General features: G+C 37.1%; 1 protein-coding gene across 2 annotated transcripts in view; it reads right to left on the bottom strand.

Moving 5' to 3' along the window:
• LOC121428452 (transcriptional protein SWT1-like) overlaps positions 1-17,301 on the bottom strand; it is a 49,447-nt gene extending 32,146 nt beyond the window's left edge. Inside the window, exons 1-8 of one of the 2 annotated variants that reach the window (XM_041625064.1) lie at positions 13,564-13,814; positions 10,943-11,047; positions 8,342-8,470; positions 6,751-7,266; positions 5,463-5,547; positions 3,517-3,578; positions 2,721-2,831; positions 1,737-1,821 (exon numbers count right to left, since the gene is read on the bottom strand). In XM_041625064.1, coding sequence (XP_041480998.1) covers positions 1,737-1,821; positions 2,721-2,831; positions 3,517-3,578; positions 5,463-5,547; positions 6,751-7,266; positions 8,342-8,452 — 970 coding nt within the window. In that variant the 5' untranslated portion in view covers positions 8,453-8,470; positions 10,943-11,047; positions 13,564-13,814. Of the gene's footprint in view, positions 1-1,736; positions 1,822-2,720; positions 2,832-3,516; positions 3,579-5,462; positions 5,548-6,750; positions 7,267-8,341; positions 8,471-10,942; positions 11,048-13,563; positions 13,815-16,940 lie in introns of those variants that run through there. The other variant, XM_041625063.1, reaches the window with a different exon arrangement.
• Positions 17,302-24,201: the final 6,900 nt, after the last annotated feature.

Here is a 24,201-nt window from a genome sequence, read left to right as displayed (position 1 = left end):
CAATAATAACACACTGTCCCACAGGTGCTGATATGTGTTGGTAATCTTCAGCGTGGGCAATTTCAGCTTATATTTCATTAATCCACAGAGCTGGGTTTATAACCAGATCTAGATTTACCATGATATGGTGACCTTCAGTTTAAAGAGGTTTTCAAGAAATGTTTGCTGCTCGAATGCCTAAGTCTGGACCATAATGGCAGATAGTTCTTTACATCTATATCTTTTATTTCTTATCTTATCATCTTATCATCATACACATGCATTATGATTTTTAGGGGTATCAAAATTATCGCAGAAAGTTACTAATAATTATTGTTTGTTTATGAACCAGTATTTTTCATCTTGAAGAGGCAAGAGAAGGTGAGCCACGATTAAGAATTAAAAACATTAAAGGATCATTGAACTGAACAATGAAATCCAAATCAGGAAAGAAGAGAGAATTAACGGCAGAACCAGCAGTGATATTCCAGAAAATTCTAGTGTTTGAATGATTTCTTTGGAATAGAAAATACTGCCGCGAAAAATGCATGGTATCGAGTACAAGGTTGTCGACCAATCTTTTGGAATGTACACTTATGGGTGACATCGCAACATGGATGCATCTTGCACCCCTCAGTCAGACCGCAGGTCCCTATGCTAATGAGCAAAAAGGCCAGATTCATTCAAATCATCTCGTGGCTGAATCCTCCTCTTTGCAAAATCTCGTGATTCGTGAGATTTTCTTTCTCTAGGAATTTACCTGTTTTGACCTCAAGTCAAATGAAATATTATTGCACCATCAGATAGAGTAAATGTTACTCTTTCATACTGGTCCTCTTTTTTCTTAACAATATTTTGTTAAATAAGTAAATTTCTGGCCTGAAAATATGCCTCAAAATTGAATTTTCTTCCTCTGTTTTCTTTTGCAAATTGTGCAAAACTTTTTATTTTGAGCCTCAACGATATCTATATCACCATAAAGCTGAACTTCTGTACTTTCTCACAATGCCACTTTTGATATGCGGCACCTTTTAATCGGGTCAAGATCACACTTTTCCCACCACGGTACAAGACGAGATTTCTGAAACTTTGTACTTGCATGAAATCCAGAGTTCTGATTGGCTGGATAAGGTTCACAGAACAACAGGCGCGGGGTATTTGAGGAGATTAGCACATGGGAAGTGTGACCTTCCATCAACCCAGGCACTGGAACCGTTGGAATTTGTCATTGTGTGGTCTCTTTGACCAATCAGAGTGCAGTATTCTTGTCTTCAAACTGCTTTATGTACTTGGCAAATGAAAAGTGTGATCTTGACCTGATTAAACCAATTCTTATTTTGAAACCTATATCATTTCAAAGCATACATATTCAGCTTTATCATGATATAAAAATCATTTAGGCTCAAATAAAAATAAAGTGTGAAAATAGCAGCTTTTGTCAGGTGAAAATATTTTGTAGCATATTTTAGATCAAAATTTTAACCTATTTTACAAAATCTTTGAATTAATCCAAAAACATGACCTGAAAGAATGATTCTTCTTCTTTACAATGGTACCAAATTCATGAAATTTGATGCACAATTAGAGCAGCAATGACCGAATGAAAAGAGGTGTTTTGGTCCGCATCAAGCTCATTAAATATGCAAAACACCTCAAGTCATGAATATCACTTGGATGAAAGAAACCACTTTCTTGGGACCTGCAGTCTGACTGCCCTGTATCATGAAAAGCATGAAATTCCCATTAAACCTTCTTACATTTTTTCTTGCACTGCAAACAATAATAAAGAATCATGTCATCATTGGATCCTTTCACTTCTCTCCCTCTTCTTGTCTTCATAAACTGGCAACAAAAAAAAACAAATTTTAAAAGCAATAATCCTCTTCTTTAAGGCACCTTACTTAAAGGACAAGTCCACTCCAAGAAAAAGTTATTTGAATAAAAAGAGAAAATTCCAACAAGCATATCACTGAAAATTTCATCAAATCAGATGTAAAATAAGAAAGTTATGACATTTTTAAGTCTTGCTTAATTTCACAAAGCAGTTGTGCACATCCTAGTGAGTATGTAAATGAGGAGACTGATGACGTCATCCACTCACTATTTTTTTTTATTTCATTATATGAAATATTCTATTTTTCTCCTCATTATCAAGTGATTGATTCCTCCCTGAACATGTGAAATGAGCATTGTTTAATACTATATGGTATAGTCATGTTGTTCCTTATTGTCAAATCTATAAAAAATGAAATATTGTATCATTCAAACAATAAAAAACAAAAGAAATAGTGAGTGAAGACATCATCAACTTTCTTAATGGAGTTGTGCATATCATTGTTTGGTGAAAAATAAGCAAAACTTCAAAGTGTCATAACTTTCTTGTTTTACATCCGATTTTAATGAAATTTTCAGCATTTTGCTAGTTTGATTTTTCTCTATTCAAATCAACATTTCTCTTTGGTGGACTTGACCTTTAAAGTCTTAGCTAGGTTTCGCATGCAGCAATCCTGTAAGAATCTTTTCTAATCATAGACAAATCAATGCAGGGTAAGCCACTGCAAAAGATGCCTAGTGCCACACATGTACATATTTTGGAGATGATATCATGGCATCATAAATCAAACACATTAACAGAAAAATCCTAAGTACCTCATTCTTTGATCAAATCTTCAACTATATTTTTCTAGGTTTATTACAACCAACTTATTACCAGGGTGAACTTCCCCTTAAAAGATACTTACATGATTGTAAGATTGGCCTTTAATATTCGGATCAGTTCTGTTTTTATGCAGAAAACCCAGGGCCTTTCTTACGGCAGAAGACAGTGGTGTAATTGCAATGCAGTTGGGACCCTGAAAAAGAGAAGAATGACAGAAAAAACATAAGAGTGGAACTCAAAATGCTATGCATCTCTCAAAGTAGTTTCCCACATTCCTTACTATGCTTTTTTCTTCTTGTTCTCGCTCGTCACACTTTTTCTTCCTCATATATCTCTTCTTCATATTAATTCTTTCTATATCTCCTCTACGATCTCTCCATTTCAGTTGTAAGGGTGAGCTTGACTTACTATTTCATTTTTTCTGCAATCATCAATGTATAATCGTTTTATGTAAATTTTATTGTTACACTGTGTATCTGTAATTCTTTTTTTTTATTATTAGTCCTGTACTTTGTTCGTCCTACAAAAAAATATGAGTAACCTGGACTTATTTTCATTGTATGTTACTTCCATGTGTTTTATATTGAATAATGGCGATACTAAAAAAATAAATACACCTGTAATAATGATATAATAATAATAATCTGTTTACATGTATATATAAAGACGCTTAAGACTGGTATGTAGCTTACAGATCACCCTGATCACTGGATAGGCCGCTGTGGAATTGGAACACATGACCCTCTAACTACAAGGTGAGAGTTATAACCACTAATGTGAGAATAGAGACAAGATGATGGTGGTGGGGGTGTGGGATCATGAATCCTGAGGAATGAAGTGTGCTACTGACTTTTGGTATCATGGTAATCATTACAAACCTTCAATTGATCCAGTTCTTCCATTACTATCCATGGAATAGTCAGCATTATATCTCCTAAATCTGGATTAAACATTAAAAAGAAAGAAAAAAAAAACAGTAGTAAATGGTATTTCTAAAATTTGAAATTACTGGACACTGTTTGCAACTCTAGCTGTTCCAGCTTCAACTGTTGCAAAAATGGCAACTTGTGGAGATAGAAATTGGTGAGGATTTGTATACATAAATGTCAAATGCGGAGTGCTTAACCATTGTGGTCAGGGTCCATGGCCCGCCTTGGGGCACTGGAAGCTCTGTTACCAAACTTAAATATTGTCCCATGGGGTTCCTTTGGCAGCCATCTTGGATTCTGACAAAGTTATCACCATAACTTTTTTAATTAGCCATCATAGGAAAACAAATGACACAATTTTCCTGGATAATCAAAGTATGAGAAATCATCAGAGAGGGTTATTTTTAATGATTCAAACAACTCTGATATATTAAAATGCTGAAGAAAAAAAATGAAAACAAAAAATTGCAATTTTTGTATTATGACAAGGAGGTCTTTTTTGGAACACTGAAATGGATATATATTTTTGCGATATTCAAAAAGGACTTTACCTGATATTTGTAATTTTTCACCCTTAATAGTAGCATAAATATGTCTTCAACAAGAAATATCAATAACTTTTAACCTACTGAAATATATATATAATTTTTCCAGAACTCTTACTAGATATGAAGGACCTGTCATCTGGAATGATTTGCCATCTGAAATTAAAACTTGCCCAACACTATTGACTTTTAAACTTAAATAAAAATCATATCTTGCCAATTCTCCATCAGTTTTTAAATAAAATACAGCCTTATAGAGTATTTCTTCTTCATTTTTTTTATATGTTTTTCTTTTGTTTGTTTATGTTGATTTTTTTGCAGTACATATAACTGTTTTATAATCGCCATTAATTTGTTTTCTTTAACCAATGCGCAGAACCAAAGGGGACTGGCCTTGATAGGTCTTTGGCCTTTGCTAGTCCCCTACATCCACTGCATGTTGGTTCTACTCATCCCATTTGTCATATTGATTTATGTATTGATTGTTTTTTTTTATTGCTCATATAATATTGTATGTTGTATATTGTACCCTTTAAATGTATGTGAATAAAGTGAATTGAATTGATGTTGATCTCTATACGTTAACATGTAGGAGCAAGATTAAACAAATAGCTTAACTGTTGTTCGTGAACTAGCAACCGTAGCATAGTTGTAGCGTAGCAGTTGTTTTAACTATGCCAATATGCAAGAGTAGTAAAGGTGGTGGTCAATAAGAAGTACCACAGAAAAGGCCTCCTGTAAATTGCATTTCACATGCGAGTGGTATTGAACATTTAGATTTTACGCCGCTCAGTAAAGAATGGGGATCTGCCACATACAAGCTGGCTCAGCTACATGTAAATAGCATTTGTGGCAGATGACTCGGTGAACCTCAGGATTACCCCTATTGCATGGATGAGGTATGTAATCGTATTCCCAAGAGCCTTGCTGGTGCAGATTTAGTAACAATCGGCTATCATTGAAGGCTGCTTCCAAGACTTTACTAAAAACCAAGATTGATAGAAATGTAGTGCATCAACTAACGAAGCCTCAAAATCGCAATCCTCTCGTAAACCTGAACCACAGCCGTTCTCTCCAGAATGTATCTTTTGTGGATAACTGGGAAGTACAGTATGGAAAGACTGAGACATACATAAAATTTCCGGTATTCAAGGACAAACACAAAGCATTGAAGGATCTTAGTTGGAAACAGATTGAGCCTCGAGGGCTAGATCTAGGGCTACTTCATCTTCATAACATGGTGCAAGGCGAGGACTTGTCTGTAAGAGAAGCGAATTACCACAGTCCTGTCACACTTCAAACCTAAAATACACCACTTACATGCGTGCCACCATGAATCAATTCACTTACCTTTGATAGTTTTGCCCTTGATACGCTGGAGATAGTCAACACTGTTGATTAGCACATTGGTGTCCACTACCACAAGAACTTTCCCCTGAAAACACAAGATTGAAAAGGTTTACATACATGTATACTGGTCTTGTCAAGTTCGGTGTTAACCATTTGGTGTTAGTGCTTGGCCGATATTGACACCAGCACAGCACCAAAATTTGAAATGAAGTGAGTGGATGTTTCATAAAGCTGTTCATATAAGAGTGATCATTTCTTGTGGTAAAAGATATATTGTAATTGGTGTTTAGTTCCTAATAAAGTGTCACCAGCTGCTTGTAAAGTCATCAGTTATAACATACAAACAGCTTTGTCTATGAACACCCATCTGGTCCTGGGATGAATCTTTTTAGGTGTTGAGGAATCAATAATATGCTTTTAATAATTTTTTGAAACCCCGATCAGATATTGGGAGCTAGAAACAAAGCAATCAACATGCTGATTGTGCTTCCATCATCAATACCAGCATCAACACCAAGCCTACACTTTAAGGTCCTTCTTTTAAATCAATGCACAAATTAAGATAAAATATGATTGTGACACAAAAGTGTAAGCCACATTGGCCAGCATTTAGCACATTTCCCTCCAAATTTTCCAATTCATGTTACGGACAAGAGAGAATTGATATCATGCCGCAATCTTAGAGGCTGAACAATTGCCTTGCATCCATTGGGGATCTGCAAGTGGCGCATCTCTTGCAACTATCCTCTGAGGGAGGGCGCAATGGAATTATGACTTCATATGTATCTATATGGTCTACAGGGAGTCAGAAATATTCTGTGAATTACGCATGGCGCAGCAAAGTCATGCCATGGACAAAACCTGTGGTACCCACACAAACGGCTCAGCTACTTTTGATAAAAAAAGAATGAAAATTCATGTGCACTATTTTTCAGTTTGTACATTGCCAATAATGTCATCAAGTGATTTTTGAAATCTACAGGAAGCATGAGGGCCATTTTATTGCATATTTGCCTTTGAAGACTTTGGAGTCATATGAACAAGAAACTTGTGGGATGCATTCATATCTTATCCAGCAACATTATATCTGATGTACAATATTTACGAAAAGCTAGTCATTCAAGCAAAATACTGACACATTTATCTTTAGTTTGCGATCATAATGCCTCTTCCAAGACAGAGCCATATTTTTGTTAATGGATACTACTTGTATTCAATTTAGAATCCACATTCTTGCTTTGAGAAAATGTTTGCATGCAAAAGTCTGACAAAAATCACAAATTCTTACCTCCGTTCTCAAAGGGAGGTCAACTTCCATTAAAGAAAAAGATTCTGGTGAAGTCTGTTCCAAAGAATGAGAAGCACTACTAGTTTCCTTTAAAGTTAGGTATTCTTCCCTAGGTTTGTTCACATCCTTGGGACGAATGGTGTCTTTCATCACAGGTTTTACGGCTTGGGTACGTTTTGCCGGGGGCCCTGCCAAAAGATTACACTTATCTGCCGGCTCGGGTCGTTTAGTTTCTTTGAATTCCTCCTGCGGATATTCGGATGAAGACGATGACAGTTTCTTCCTCTTCCTTCTCTTCCTTGGGAGTATCACCCTTGGTAGGCTCTGCTGGTTCCCAGGCAACGAACCAGCGTCAGTTCCAGAAGGTATTGCCTTGGAAGCTGAAGCAGAATCCTTGATGGAAGATGACTTGCTCTCAGTACCTGTCCCTGACGAAAATTCTTTCGCCTTCTTTGCGCTTCTCTCATCTTTTTCTTCACCGGACTCTTTCCTCTCTAGATTCTGATCATAACGTGTCTGCAGTGAGAGAAAATATGAAACATTCACAATACATTCCAAATATTTGTTTTAATTGAACACTTCAGCAGTTTATAAAACTTGCTGGTAGTGGTAAAATCTGCATTAATCTGATTTGACTTTAATTGATGCTACTGAAAACTGGCAATAAGTCTTTGTGGCTAGCCATAATTTGTATCATAACTATCATGATGATGATGCAATGACAACACATCCCTTCCCAAATACTTTAGATCTCATTCGCATGCAGAGTCAATGTCCCTGAAAAAAGCGCAGAGCTGTCAACCTGACTGAGAACATTTCAGTACTTTAAAAGCTGAAAAAAAATCATTTTGGTGGAGAAAATCAGTATTAACTATTATCAAAGAAATAGCACAAGGACAACACCTACAATGATTCTGTCAGTATTCTCCTCATTTTTCAGTACTAACAATACTGGAAAACAGTACTAGTTGGCAGCTTTGGTATTTCTACACTTCTAGTTGTGGCTCGATGGATAAGTCTCTGGACTCTGAACCACAAGGTCCTGGGTTCGAATCCTACAGCAGCACTCCATACTTTGGCAAGATGTTTATCTACATTTGCTACTCTCCAATTGATTAATATCAAATAATTATGAAAATAGGCGCATAGGCATATATATTGCGCCATCTATCAAGAAATAAACTATTCCAAAGCACATTATTATTACTACCCCAGTTTTAGCTCAAGCAGCCTTTCAGCGCTCATCGCATTTCAAGAATTAATCCTGCTGGGTATTCATTCACCTCACATGGGTTGAGTGCATCACAATGTGAGTAAATTTCTTGCTGAAGGAAAACACCCCATGGCTAGGATTCGAACCCATGTCCTTCTGATTGAGAGACGAGCATCATAACCACTAGACCACAATGCCCCCACACAGGTACCTGGGAGAAATATTCCTTAAATACACGAATGCCTGATTAGAGTAGCCGTGCTACATGTAAGCCATGGAGAGAGTAAGCAACCCTTTAACATTGAATTGAGCACTATATAATGTTGCATATTATTATGATCATTATTATTATTGTTATTACTAGTTGACACATATTACCTTTTGTGACAGTCCTGGCGGCTTATTCCATTGAGTCACTCCTGTCCTCGTGTTGAAGTAATAAGGCATATTTCTCTTTCGAGAGATCTTCTGGATCCACTCATCCCCCATGATGAAGCATTGTAATATCTAATGGGCGAAAGAAAAGAAGCATTGAATATCAGGGAGGGTACATAAGGCCTAGTGTCACGTATGCTCATGCCTTGGTCCAGCTCAGTAAATGCAAGAGGGCGACGAGTGATTTCGCCCTCAGGACAGCCCAAAACTGCCCCTAAAATTCTCCCCATATGCATGCTTTCGGGTGACCATTCTTTCTAGAGTCACCCCAAGAATAATACTCAAGATTCTAATCATGGAAAGATCCATGTTCTAACTGTACGTGGTAGAAGAATGTGATTTTAAGTTTTACTGCACAGTTACACTTTACCCCTTAAAAGTACTTAGACCTTCAAATGAAAGAAATAGCCCCCAAAATTCTGCAATCGCCCCAGTGTGAAAAAAAATAGCCCCTAAGAGTTATATGCTTTCAAGCATTATTTTTCTAATTAAAAAAATTGTGCGCATATTTTTTACATTCCACCAATCTCACAAATATAACATGCTCAGAATATGCTTTCGAATTCGATTGCTCTAGACTTGACTGGTGGATAAGAAATAATAATTCCCAACCTGGCGAGTAAACTGAAAAATAAGAACAGATCACAAATGGGCTTATCGCAAAGTAGGTGACCGGTTTATATTTTGTTAGAGCTGGTAACAATAACATCTTTCTACTTCCATTGTCTTTGCCTTTGAGGCATGCACAGCGAGAGCGCACAAGATCACATGACCACATCCATTCCAGACACAGTCACAGAGAGAGGTTTACAAAGTTAAAGGGGAAGTTCACCCTGAATAAAAGTTTGATGTAAAAATACAACAAAAAATATTGGAGGAATGAGGAAAATTCATCAGTTGTCAATGACTGGACGGAAGGAATCGACAACTGAACTCCCAACAAATCGATGCTGCAACTTTGGACTTCACCAAAGCCTTCTACTGCGTGCCTCATGTTAGGCTTAAATAAAAATTACACCGTTATGGCACTAGAAATACAGTTCCGAACTGGATTAATATGTTCTTGACCCAGCATCGTGTTATCATCAATGGGGTAACCACAAAATGGCACCTAGTAATATCCGGGGTCCCACAAGGGACTGTATTAGGCCCACTTTTATTCTTAATCTACATCAACAGTAGGGGCGCACGGCCGATATCAGAGACTGTCTCCCGAGCGGGAAACCGTTTTTGGTTTGGGAGCCCGTGGCTGAAGAAACAAATGAAGATGGTGGTGGTACATAGATTTTATATTTTACTGAGAATGAGATTATCAAAATCATACAATCTGTAAAATAGATCTGTGGTGGGGTAGTTCAATTTAATCTCATCAATCTGAATTCAGATAATTTTAAAGCAGATACCAAAAAATAGTGCCACCTGGAGTCCTCAAGTACTCATACTTGAATGATAACATGCTAATTAACAACTCAATACATATCATATCACAATAATTATGTAACCAAGTAGCAAAACAATTACCTTTCCTCTCAAAACATTTAAGTTTCTCTATACAAATACAATTATAGATAAATTTATTCTCTGAAGTATTAGCAGATATCTGAAAATGTATATTTTAAGACTATGTATTTATAACAGTCAATGAGAGACCACACACAGTTCACTCCCCCTTTAAATGCTGGACTGTAAAAATTATTTCATGAATTCTTTCTGGTGACAATTTAAAGGTAAAATATAAATTTTTCTTTCTGGAAATATCAGACAATAATGAAATGACTGTTGAGACCAGACAGGAAGAAGAGGGGTTAAATGATCAGAGTGGAAAGGGAGATGCCATATGACAGATTAAAGGAAGTATGTTATTCCATGACATGCAAGGACATATAAATCAGTATACATGTATATACAAGTATGAAATGTAAATTTCTTAAAAGAAAATGTTAAGAAGTAATTCATTATTTCATCATTATAACCAATGCATTCTAACTCTTCTGTCTTTAACAGTTGGAAAGGTATTAGAAGGTCGATGCTTCAAGACTAAATGACAAAAAAACCTAAAGCTTTTCTGAAAGGAGAAAGAGGATCATCAACAGTGTGAGTTGATTTTTTTGCTCATTAAAAGTGTTAGAATAAAGCCTAATATCATGATTACGTAATCTTCATCTTCTTCTCCTTCACTGGCTTGTTGCTCTAGTTCCTCAACTAAAGAGTATAAAGTTCAAATATGTTTTTTTAAGCAGACTTGGTAGATTTGATGTAGCTTGACTGATATCGCTCAGCTACATTAATTGGCCGGTCCTCTAGTATCTCCAGTATTTTCTTTCTGATTTCACCGATGTTCACGTTTTCCACAGGATTGGTTAATTCTATAAAATCGCTCAGCGTGCCTGGGGGGGTGGCCCGCTTTTGCACATTCTACATAGTTCTTGGTGATTTCCTTTGCCGTCGTGGAGAAGGTGACTAGGTAAGGGTTTAGTTTGGTCTTCCCATCCATACTTGTGTGCACTTTTTCATTTTTCGGAGTCATCAGATAATTTGCCTTACGGATCACTGCCCTTGTCCGTTTAACTTCTTTGCTGGAAATCTTGGTTTCTGTAGCTTGATTTGTTCAAGCGTCATCTTGACATCAGAGAGTGTTGCTCCTCTCACCTGGAGATAATATAGAAAGTCGATTTTTTATTATTTCTATCAATGCATTTTATGTAAGATTTTTTAATTGATGTATGTTGTTCTCTCTAAAGGCCCAAATTTACACTTTAGATATAAGATTATGTATGTATACCATTCCTCATTGTTTTTATGTAGGTAATCATGTTTCACATCCAAACGAATGCAAATGTAAGCATTATCTTGGAATCTGAATCTGGGAGAAGACACATCTTCGAATCGACTCCCAAACAGAGGCAGCAAAGACCTTTTGCTGTGAAGGTTGGAGAGTCTTTGGTGCCACGGAAACAACGAAGGCTCAGGTCAAAAGTAAACACCACAAAGCAGGTAGGAGATTCTTCGGTGCCACGGAATCCACCAAGGCTCTGGTCAAAAGTAAACACCCCAAACGAAGATGCCCCAAAGACAAGGAGCGACAAGCCAACCATCTGTGACACTACCTGTGCATTCCCTGCCTGGGAAACAGAAGAAATCAGTAAAGGCAATGTCTGCAAAATCCCCAAACCAGGATCGATACTATGTGTTCCGAGTGATATACTGAAGTGGTAAAGACTGACTAAAAGATCGAGAAAACAAAAGGACTGCAAGCCACATGGCTTGGCTGCAACCAAGAAAACTGTGACAAATGGGCACATGCCGCCTGTGGAGGCAAAAAAGTGAAAAGTAAAAATGACGCTGAAAAGATTCCACTCATTTGCCCTTATCATTAGAGCAAACGCCTTGAAGCTGCCTCCCCCAAAACCAACAAAGTCTTATCCTGATGCCAAAGTCTACTCTCATTTACTTTAGTATGTTTTAATAGCCTTTTCTTAGCCTTACAAATATATCTATTAGTACATGTGTATTTTTGTATTCGTAAAAGTTATACCATAACTTGCCTAATAAACTCATTTTATGTTTTATATCCCTTTCTCACCTGGAAATAATATAGAAAGTTAATTTCATTGATTATTTCTCTCAATGCATTTTATATAAGATTTTTTTCCAGTGATGTACATGTACAGTATTAAGTTATCTAAATGCCCAAATTCACACTTAAGATATAAGATTATATGTATGTATAACATTTCTCATTGTTTTTATGAAGGTAATCATGCTTCACATCCAAACGAATGCAAATGTAAGCATTATCTTGGAATGGAATCAGGGAGAAGACACGTCTTCGAATCAACTTCCAAACAGAGGCAGCAAAGTGCTCTTGCTATGCAGGTTGGAGTCTTTGGTGCCACGAAATCAACCAAGGCTCCGGTGAAGTAAGAACCCCAAAGCAGGTAGGAGAGTCTTCGGTGCCACGGAATCCACCAAGGCTCAGGTCAAAAGCAAACGCCCCAAAGAAGACAAGGAGGAACAAGCCAACCATCTGTGACACCACCTGTGCATTCCCTGCCTGGGAAACAGAAGAAATCTGTAAAGGCAATGGCTGCAAAATCTCCAAACCAGAATCGATACTAGGTGTTCCGAGTGATATACGGAAGTGGTAAAGACTTAGACATCGAGAAAACAAAAGGACTGCAAGTCACTTGGCTTGGCTGCGACGGAGAAAACCGTGACAAATGGGCCCATGCCGCCTGTGTAGGCAGAAAAGTGACAAGTAAAAAGGAGGCTGAAAAGATTACGCTCATTTGCCCTAATCATTAGAGCAAACACCTTGAAACTGCCTCCCCAAAACCACCAAAGTCTTATCCTGATGCCAAAGTCTTATCGCATGTAGTTAAGTATCTTTTAGGATGTGTATTTTTGTAAATCGTAAGTTACTGGTATACCATAACTTGCCTAATAAACTCATTTAGTATGTTTTAATATCCCTTTCTCAGCCTTACATATATATCTATTATGTATTCTAGTATTCGTTAAAAGAAGTAACATCTTTACTTGCCTAATAATAAACTGTGGACTGCTTTATTTAGTTGTTTGTAATACTGCAGTCATGAAATAGTCATTTTAAAGATTTCAAACCACACACAAGAAGCTCATGCAAAAATTATAAAAATTGCTTTAAAAAGAACTGATCCTTTAGTTTCTTGTGATAAATGATATACATCATAAAATGTTCATTGGTGTTTATTTAGCACATGAAAAAGGTTCCCCAATCATTCTTAAAGTCGCTCTTAACTTTAAGAACAGCTTTATGAAACACTCCTGTTTGGAAAGCATTATGCATAACGGATATTCATCTTTTGCTTTATATAAAAAGTACCGTTTAACAACTTTCCTACAGTACATGATAGAGTAATTTTTACATGAATATTGCTGTGTTTAAAGTTGCAAGATTTTTTTTATTATTTTTAACTTCATACATGTTCAAGCTTATTTGCTGATATTTTATATGCTAGTCTGTTAACAAGGTTTATGTCGTGCATGTTTTGTGGAAAAGATCTCAAAATTTATATTCACATTCCTGTCTGTTAATAAATATGTTTATTCAACTTTGAAATTTACTTTCTTGAGTAGTTTATTTCTTCTCTTACTGATCGTAAAATAAGGAAAGTGTACAAAACCTTTTTCAGTTTTTCTAAGTTTCTATAGACACATTTTCCACCTTTCATCACTGGGTACACCAGTCAACTTCATCCAAGACTTCGCATTCTTGTTGATCACTTTAAGGCAAGCACCTCCACCCTAATAAGCACAAGCTTTCCCAGTTTGGCTAACCGAACAGAATGAAGCCATTAAAGGAAACCAAAACCCAAGAAGATAAGCAATCTTACTGGAAAGAGTAAAATGAGAGGAACAATTAATAAAAGTTTCATCCAGATCGTTTATGAAATAAGCAAGTTATGGCCGTTTAAAAAGTCTTGTTGTACTTTCTATGGAGATCCTCAAATTGGCAAACGTGCTTTAAAATGGTTGATTTTGTGGATAACTCTCCATTTGTTTTGTAAACAAATTTTCAGATTTTCCCCTTTATTTTACAGATTTCACATGATCTCCTCCCGACCTTGGCATACATGTATGTGGTGTGAATTATTATTTCCTATGACATATGTTGTCCTCAGAAGGAAGCAAGATGCAATTTGAAAGATAATAAGGAAAATCTGAAAATTTGACATGATCTATCTTTGGGCATACCTCACTAACACATTTGCCAAATTAAAACTATAATATTCACAAAAAACTAGACGTGTATTTCAGAATAAATTAGAGTACTGTATACTCACAAATGGCATTTGGGTCCACTCAAATACTACAGTGTGTGTTTTACAAGATTAAACATGCTCTATAAATATTTACCTGATCAAGCATATCTCGAAAAAGTATCTCCTGGTAGTACTTCTGGTGGTTTTGGCCATACATCATTGGAGTAAATTTCACTCTGTTAGCCAGAATGCTCTCGGTGTCATTTCTCCAAACACCTGTTCGGAACAGCATGAGAACATGCAATTGAGAGTCATCTGTTGAATGTAGATGGATCACCATGCCAATGCCAGCTATGTCACTCCGGCAACATATTACCTTACCTTACCGCAAATACTGGAAGAATGCTGAATTAGTAGTCGAGCTTCCAGATCTATCTTCTAATTTAGTCATCTTCCATCATGCTTCAATAAATTAAGGAGGCAGTGGGGCAAGTTGGTGAAAATTGACTTTTCATATCTAAGAGTAGTGGGAATCATAATGCTTATCTTGCCAGTATCGGTCTAGCCTGATTTTGAAGGTGTCTACTGTGGGAGCTTCAACTACCTCAGCTGGGAGAGAGTTCCAATCATTGACTACTCGATGACTAAATGCTTGCTTTCTCACATTTGTTCTGCATCTTGGCTTTACAAGTTTGTATCTATGACCTCTTGTAGTACTGTCAGCTACTTGAAAAAAAGTGGTCTGGGTTAAGCCTGTTGACTTCATGAGTGATCTTATACACTTGAATCATGTCTCCTCTCTTTCTTCTGTACTCCATATCTTGCAAGGAAGGACCATAGGATGTTTATGCCGCCATCGACACGTTTACGCCGTTACCCGACGCACGCGTCTGTAACATTGGCGAAGAACAATAGGAAATAAGATGGCGGCGTAAACATCGGGCAAGTCTCTTCCATCTTTTCACAATATTTTTCTCATTTTTTTGATGAATTCTTGTTAAAAAATAACGAGAGCGTAGAAATGTCGGAAATGAAGTTTTATCCCATCCGATGTACATGATTGAGGGATAGATCTAAGATAAGCTTGTAACCGATTTTGCAATCGGCAACCGATTCCATTCGATTTCACCACAATCGGCGATCACTTGCGAATCTTCGATCATGCCCCTTGAAGGAAAAAATCGAAAATAAAAAATCGGCGTAGATCTAGTTACAGTGCGTGATTGTTCAGAACATATTTCAAGATTGTTTTTCAGGTGCTAGCTATTTAGAGGTCGCATTATTCAGGGAGAAAGACGCGGTATTATCTCTGTCGATGTTTAAGAGGATAGATATCTTCTCTTTCAACTCAGGGTGATAGCAGATGCCGCCGTGAAATTTTTAAAGGTCGTATTACTGACGAAGATCACTGCGCTACTCTCTCACATCGTTTATGATGATATGAATCTTCTTTTCAACCTCGTGGTGATAGCGGACCCCGCCGTGAACTTTTAAAAGTCGTACTATTGACGGAGCTCATTGCGTTACACTCTTACATCGTTTAGGATGATATATACATTCTATTTTCAACCTCGTGGTGATAGTGGACCCCACCGTGAACTTGTAAAGATCGTGATAATGACGGAGCTCATTGCGCTACTCTCTTACATCGTTTATGATCATATAAATCTTCTCTTCAACCTTGTGGTGATAGCGGACCCCGCCGTGAACTTCTAAAAGTCGTATTATCGACGGAGCTCATTGCGTTACTCTCTTACATCGTTTAGGATGATATACATTCTATTTTCAACCTCGTGGTGATAGCAGACGTTGCCGTGAACTTTTAAAAGTCGTACTATCGACGGAGCTCATTGCATTACTCTCTTACATCGTATCTATTATAGGATGATATACAATTATACATTCTATTTTCAACCTTGTGGTGATAGCGGACGCCGCCGTGAACTTTTAAAAGGCGTACTATCGACGGAGCTCATTGTGCGTGCTTGCGTCTTCTACTACATTTTGATTGCACTTGTGACTTTAAGATGATGCGTCGTACGAGATCATTCCAATAATTCTAAATCGCTATCACCCAAAAATACTTATAAAAGATATCCCGCCGATTGTTCATTAACCTGTGATCTATGAGAAATATTTTCATTTTATTTTCCTTTGCGCCTTTGCTCGGAAGATGCGTCTTTCGTTTATCTTTCTAATAAAAATCACTCTGTTTATTTTAAAGCAATAACACCTCAAAACCCCTTTAAAACATGTTCCAAACGATCGCGCATGTTGGCGACTTCCATTCCAATGCATTCTTCTTTGTGACTTTGTCAGGAAGATGCGCGCGACCGCGATCAAAATTTTGATGTATTCCTTTGTTTTTAAACATCGCCGATTCGATTTCGATTTTAGAAGCTTAACTTAACTGCCGATCCGATTTTCGATCTTATTTTTGATCCGATAACATTAGTTAGATCTATTCTAGCCTAGATCTTTTAGAAGGAAAGTAGAAGAGTCGGGGGTGAAAGTTTCAGGTTTTGGCTTCCTATGTGTGGGTCAATGAGAAGGAAGACCTGGCTTCGTATGAGAGTAAAAATGATTTTTACTCTCTAGGAGCCGCCTGGCTAGGCGCTAGTGCACTTTCGCACCCACGATGCTCAGCATAACTTCCTTCTAGCGGATCTCGCGCCGCAGCAACCAGCCGCGCCCGCGAGCGTGGGTTGTGAAATACCAATTTACTTCACCGGGATGCAAAAGATCACTAGCAAGTAGCAGTCTGTCACAAACATTTAATATAACAAGCCTAGGCCTACCCCAACTTCTATCACTTATCAGCTGTAACTGTTAGACTGCTAGGCTCCAACTTCTATCACTGTTTATATTTAAGTAACGTTTTTCGTCAAATTCTTGCACCAACCAAATTGATGATAGACTATACTCTAGACTATAGTCTAGAGAGTCGAGCGGCTGCCGTTTACCGGTACTAGTCAGTGTGGCCAGCGCTCAAAATGAAATTATGCTAGGGAGGACCGCAAAATTATGCTAAAATTATGCCAAATGAAATAACAACATGGAGCAGCAAAAAATACTAAACTACGCTAAAATTTATGCAAAAATGGGTGAGATGACTTAACAATTTTTTGAAATCAAATGAAATAAATAAATATGTCTATATAAATAAAATAAAAACTATTAAAAAAACAAAAAATTGAAAAATAAAATTTGATTTTTTTTTGAAAATTATAAAATCAAATATAAAAAAATAATAAAAAAAATTGACAATTTAATTACAATAATCAATTTGCTAAGTAGATGCAAAAATGTAATGACTTGCACGGTTCTCATGCACTGGGAGAAGCCTGAAAGAAGGGGCGGCGGGCGGGTATGAAAACCTGTATGTATCTTGTCCAGATTGTGATGACTTAAAAAAAAACATAAACAAAATATTGGCCTGAGCCCCCCCTCCCCCCCCCCCACACACACACAAAATGCATCCAGCCTTGCATCGCCACTCACACCCTGCCTGTCTTTCTAATCTTTAATAAACAAAATAGTCAAGCTTGCTGAAAAGGGGTATAGTTCTATATTCAAAATAAGTTTTTTAGATCCTGCATGGGAATACTTGGTTGACATAGTAACCGAGGGGGAAACTTTCTTGTCGTAAGCATGTAAAATTCATGTTATATCTTTTTTCTGTATGATGCTGCAGGAATTGCTTCAAATCTATAAAAGACGATTAACAACATTATTGAATATTTCTGTCTGAAATTTTGTGACTGCTTAAAATGAAATTTAAAAATGGTATATTTTTTTCTCAACCCATTTGTTCTTTAACTGCGATTATGACATCATGAATCAACATCTGTCATGCGCTATGCACAACTGAATTACAACCAGAGAAAGAACAACACAAAATGACGCATATAGATGTCTGGTATAATTATTGGCATCTGCAGCTTATTTGTGAGGTATTTTCACAGAGACCCTGAGTCAACATAAGTATTTTGATATAATCTATAATGTGTGCATGCACAAAATGAAATACCTCAGACTTCTGACCTTTAAACTCGTGACTTAATATCAAATCTATATACAAGCATAACAATGCATCTACCAACATGTATAACAATTACATAGCTACCAAAATTCAGAAGCAGATAACAGTCTTACTTCATGAAAACAGGAGTACACATGTACTTGCCAACTGCATACATTTTACATGGGAATTGACCGACATATAAGCTAGATTCTGCAAATCGCACACTAACGGGAGGGAGTACCTCTTTTTGGTTTTGAATAGAATTGGTTGTAAGGCTATGCAGTTACTTAATAAGATATAACAAGGCATGTATATTTGTTAGTTGTCAAAGTTTGCAAAGCATATGAAAATAACTACAAAAGTAAAGTTTGAGGTATAACAAGTCGTCAAGTTTGAGGTATGGCAAGGCATCTCATAGTAAAATTCAAGTGTAATGTATAAAAAAGACAAGTGGAAAGACAGCAGCAAGTTTCATGTATGTACAGGGCCGTCACCAGCTTTTTTCTAGGGGGGTGCTTTTTATGAAAAAAAAACACAAAAACACAAATAACAACATATTAACTCAATTTCATGCAGTTATATAGCCCGCCGGCCAGATCTTTTTCAAAAGAGCCCTCAAGTATCCCTACCCCCCCCTCCGGGGTTTTTTTTTTTTTTTTTTTTTTTTAATTTTTTTTTTTTGGTTCTGAAGGGGGGTGCGTTCGCACCCTCCGCACCCCCCCTGGCGACGGCCCTGATGTACCCGGTATATCAAGGTATCTGAACACACGAGTTTCAAGTTTAATGTATAAAAAGGCATGTGGAAAGTGAAAACACAGAAGTCAAGTCAAAGGTCCAAGGCATCTGATGACACATGTACCTAAACCATTCAAGTTTATAAGGTATATCAAGGCATCTGAAAACACCTACAACATTCAAGTTTAAGGTTTAACAAGACATCTGGAAAAAAAAAGTTTAAACAAATTTCGAACATCAATTCTAAAAACAGATAATTAGACTTGCCAGTGGCGTACCGTGGGACATGGCATTGGGGGGGGGGGCACCAGCAAAAAATTCGGGTCACTTAGGGAGCGCGCGAAGCGCGCTCAGTTGTCAGGTATACTGACCTAATAGAGATATTTTAAGGACATGCAGTGCCATCAAACGAATATGTATCTCACTGATTAAATAATGCGAGCGTGAGCTGAAAATTTTTGATATTGAGGGCTAAAAATTGACATTATAAGCGAATTGTTTTGTAATCATGATACTTAACTGTCTCGTTAAACAAACAATGCGAGCGCGAAGCGCGAGCTAAAATTTTTGTATATACTGACCCTAAACAAGGAAATTTTAAGGATTATATGTTAGAATCCATTAAGAGTATAAATATCTCACCATAGTCATCTAATGCTATAGTGCCATCCTTTGCTGATTTAAATTGTTAGAATTACATCTAAACACAGTCATGAAGCACCTTTTGTAGTCATGTAATCATGATTATCATACGTATCTTACTAATCAAATACTGCAAGCGCGAAAGTGCGAGCTGAAAATTTAGGAAATATAGACCTGAAGAGGGGCATTCTAAGGGTTGTTTGTAGGAATTCTCTAAGACCTTACGTATTTGACTAACCAAATGATGCGAGCGCGAAGCGCGAGCTGAAATTTTTGTATATATTGACCCCAAACATGGATATTTTAAGGACTATAGTTACGAATCCATTTAGTCAGAGTATACATATCTCACCATACACTGTTAGAAAAAATAAAAGAAGTTCCTGCAGCAGAGTCTCGAGAACACCTGTAATCTTACCGAATTGCGTAATAATCATTCTGTAAATTCATAAAACAAGAATTTTTCTGCAATTTAACAGAACAGGTCTGTTTAAAAAAGGGGAAAAGGGTGTTTTATTCAAGGAAATTTGTAAGATTCCATACATCAAATACCAATTTCCTGTAAGATTACGCAATTCGGTAAGATTACAGGTGTTCTCGAGACTCTGCTGCAGGAACTTCTTCTATTTTTTCTAACAGTGTAGTAATCTAATGTAAGTGCCTAGCGCTTGCTGATTTTGTTAGAATTATATCTAAACACATGGAGCACTTTTTGAAGTCATTGTAATCATGATTATCATACGCATCTCACTAATGAAATACTGCGAGCGCGAAGCGCGAGCTAAAATTTTTTGATATTCAGATCAGAAAAATCGACATTTAAGGACTGATTTTAGTTCATGAAGAGCAGAAATCTCACCAATCCACTAATGCGAACGTTAGCACGGACAGGAAATGTTTTATATTAAGACCTTAAAATAGGGCAATAACTTTCAGTAGTCATAAAAAAGAATATATTACTACTTAAAACAATAATAACTCTAATTGAGAGGAAATGTATTATTTCGTTGTACATTGATTTGAAAACGGGAGGCTTTAGTACAGCAGTTTTATATATCTCGTTAAAAAGTCTATGTGAGCGCCAGGAACAATGAAGACACAATTAAGCAAAAAAGTAAAGTTGTGAAAAAATGCTTCTTATGTTACATAACATAATATAATACTATGATAAACAATTTCTTCTTTCCCCCACTACGTTTCTCTTCCTTTTTCCCTCTTTTTCTCCTTTTCCCCGTTTTTTTTTTGGCCAGCCGATTAGGGGGGGGGGGGGCACGTGCCCCCACATGGTTTCACCAAAAAAGTCCAAATTATGCTAAAATTATGCTAAATTTTGTCAAATTATGCCAAGCATAATGCCAGATGCTGAAGCGGTCCAAATTATGCCAAAAAGCATAATTATGCCAACTCTGGCAACTATGGTACTAGTATTTAATCCGGCGCGGCGCGGCCGGCCGGCCGATCCGACGAAGTGTCGATCTATTAGACATCTCTACCAGCAATTTGCCCATAAACAGCCAGCCTAGCCCGACCCTTCACCCTAAATTATTCGACCGTCTTAGAGAGATGTATGGTTGCCGAAATACAAGACTAAAGTAAAATCTTCGGTCTCTAGTTATATTGTTTATTCCGTTGGCTCCACTCACAAAAAAAAAGAATAAATAAATAAAATGTATTTAAAAAAACTCCTCGAAACAGACGGCTGCAGCTGTCTACTGAAATTCTTGCTTGTTCAACTAAGTTATAGATTTATAGGCCTACTCTCATTGGCATTACCGGCAGATCGAAACACTAGCATGACTAGAGGGGATGCAGCTAGGGAAAATTCAGTCATTTTGCCAAGGGAGGGGGATGCGGGGCTGAGAAGTGTTTTCATCCATTCCCTGCCAGGCTAGACCACAATGAAGTACATCTTAGCTTTATTCTTTACTGCAGAATATAATGAATATTAGATATCGATGTTAAAATTCATAATGCGTGTGACGAAGCACGCGAGCTAAGATACGGGCCTATTTATATCATGTATATATACATGTATACAGTGGCGTACCGTGGGTCACGGCATTTGCGGGGGGGGGGGGGCACCAGCAAAAAGTATGAGTCACTTAGTGAGCGCGCGAAGCGCGCCCAGTTGCGTTAAGGACAGTGCCATTAAGCGGAAGCGCGAGCTTAAAATTTTTGATATTCAGACCTAAATAGGGAAATTATAATCAATCTTTTGTAATGATACGTACCTGTCTTGCTAAATAATGCGAGCGCGAAGCGCGAGCTGAAATTTTTGTAAATATTGACCCTCCAAACAGGAAGATTTGGAGGACTATATTTTAGGAATCCATTAAGAGTATGCACATCTCACCATAGTCATCTAATGCGAGTGCCAATAAGCACTTGCTGATTTTGTTAGAATTACATCTAAACATGCACATAAAGCACTTGTAATCATGATTAACATACCCATCTCACTAATGAAATCTTGTGAGCGCGAAGCGCGAGCAGAAAATTTAGGAAATTCACACCCGAAGGGGGCATTTTAAGGCTTGTTTGTAGGAATTCACGAAGACCATACGTAGTTCACTAACCAAATGATGCGTGTGCGAAGCGCGAGCTGACAATTTTTGATATTCAGATCGAAAAAGGGACATTTTAAGGACTGATTCTAGGGATTCATGGAGAGCAGACATATTTCACAAATCCACTAATGCGAACGTAAGCACGGACAGGAAATGTTTTATATTAAGACCTTAAAACGGGGCAATCACTTTAAGTAGTCATGAAAAAGAAGCATACTATTGTAGCCTACACTATAATAACTCGAAGTGCGAGGAAATATATTTGGCAGTTTGGTGTACGTTGACTTGAAAACGGGTGGTTTTAGTATAACAGGATTATGTATCTCGTTAAACAGACAATGCGAGCACCAGGAACAATAAAGACATAGGCCCTATGCAAAGTGTGTTTCATAAAGTTATGAGAAAAAAATGTTTCTTATGTAATATAACAAAATATAATTATGATATAATATAACATTATAATGAACAATAATTTCTTCTTTTCCACTACGTTTCTCTTCCTTTCTCCCTCTTTTTCTCCTTTTCCCCGTTTTTTTGTTAGCCGATTGGGGGGGGGGGGCACGTGCCCCCCATGCCCCCCGTAGTTACGCCACTGTATATATATATATTTCATCCAGTGGTTTTCATGAAGGTAATGTTGCAAAAATCCGGGTATATATTAATAATCTCACACCAGATTGATAATAGTGTGAAAATGTTATCAAATTCCATAAATTTGCAGTAGCGTACCTAGGATTTTCCACAGGGGGGCAAAACCGTCCGCCGAAAAAATTTGACAAGCAAAAAAAAAGGTCTTCAAGCTCGTCAGGGGGGGGGGGCAAAAAGGGTATTCAAGCTCGTCAGCGGGGGGGGGGGGCAAAAAAACGTTTTCAAGCTCATCAGGGCGGGCAGGGATACGTCCTTTGCATTGGTTGTGGCTCGTCAGGGGGGGGGGGGGTAGACTGTCCCCTGCCCCCCGGTAGGTACGCTAGTGATTTGATGTAAATATCATTCAATTAATTTACTATTTACGACTTGCTGTTCATTTTGCAATGGCAAACGGTCTGAAATCACACATATTTTAGAGACACTGGCACCTTCGTTTTCCCATTGGAATATCCATAAGGGTAAAAAAGGTCGAGATTGATTGTCATCTCAATGATAAATAGATTACCTACAGTTTGATATAATTATAATACTGTATGACTGGTATACTAGTTACATCTCATTTTTCTCCCAAACTTTGAGATCGGGCAGGCAGAACATGGCATATTTCTGTGTACAACGTCACGTGACTAACGTATGATAATTTCCGTTCCTAGACGCCTTTCTTTCGAAACAATTAATACAGTCCAAACAAACTTAATTAACGCATTTGATGTTGAAAGTAACAATGTTTTTGTACTATAACTATGCCTACTGATATCTATAATATAGCTATACAGAGGAAGCAAAATATCGATCTGCGTAAGTATACTACATACTATATAGCAGGCTAGCATCGTCTGCTACGTAAACTAAATGAGCGAACATGACCGAAACTAACTATTGGCTAGCTGTCAGAAGGGACTTTAGTTTCAGTCAGAGACCTGAAAACGGAACCGGTAGCCCTACATTATCTATAAAGATGTACTGTGAGCACATAATTTGTTTGTTTTGTTTTTTTTAGATCGAGACATATAGGCAGCATGTAGTACGGGAAATATGTACTTATAAGATTCGGACATTAATTTATAGTGATAAATTTTCTATTGAATTTTTGTTATATAGAAATCAATAACTTAGATTTAATCAAATAAGTTTTTCCTCAAAATTAGCAATTACCTTTTCATTCAAATTTAAAGGACAAGTCCACCCCAACAAAAACTTGATTTGAATAAAAAGAGAAAAATTCAACAAGCATAACAATGAAAATTTCATCAAAATCGGATAAAGTTATGGCATTTTAAAGTTTCGCTTATTTTCAACAAAATAGTTAGATGAACGAGCCAGTTACATCCAAATGAGAGAGTTGATGACATCACTCACTCACTATTTCTTTTGTATTTTATTATATGAAATATTGTTATTTTCTTTTCATTGTCATGTGAAATGAAGTTTCATTCCTCCCTG

The sequence above is a fragment of the Lytechinus variegatus genome, chromosome 15, assembly GCF_018143015.1.
Source record: "Lytechinus variegatus isolate NC3 chromosome 15, Lvar_3.0, whole genome shotgun sequence".
NCBI classification, from domain to species: domain Eukaryota; kingdom Metazoa; phylum Echinodermata; class Echinoidea; order Temnopleuroida; family Toxopneustidae; genus Lytechinus; species Lytechinus variegatus.
Note: the sequence above shows the minus strand (reverse complement) of the source record. Positions and strands in the feature narration are given on the sequence as shown.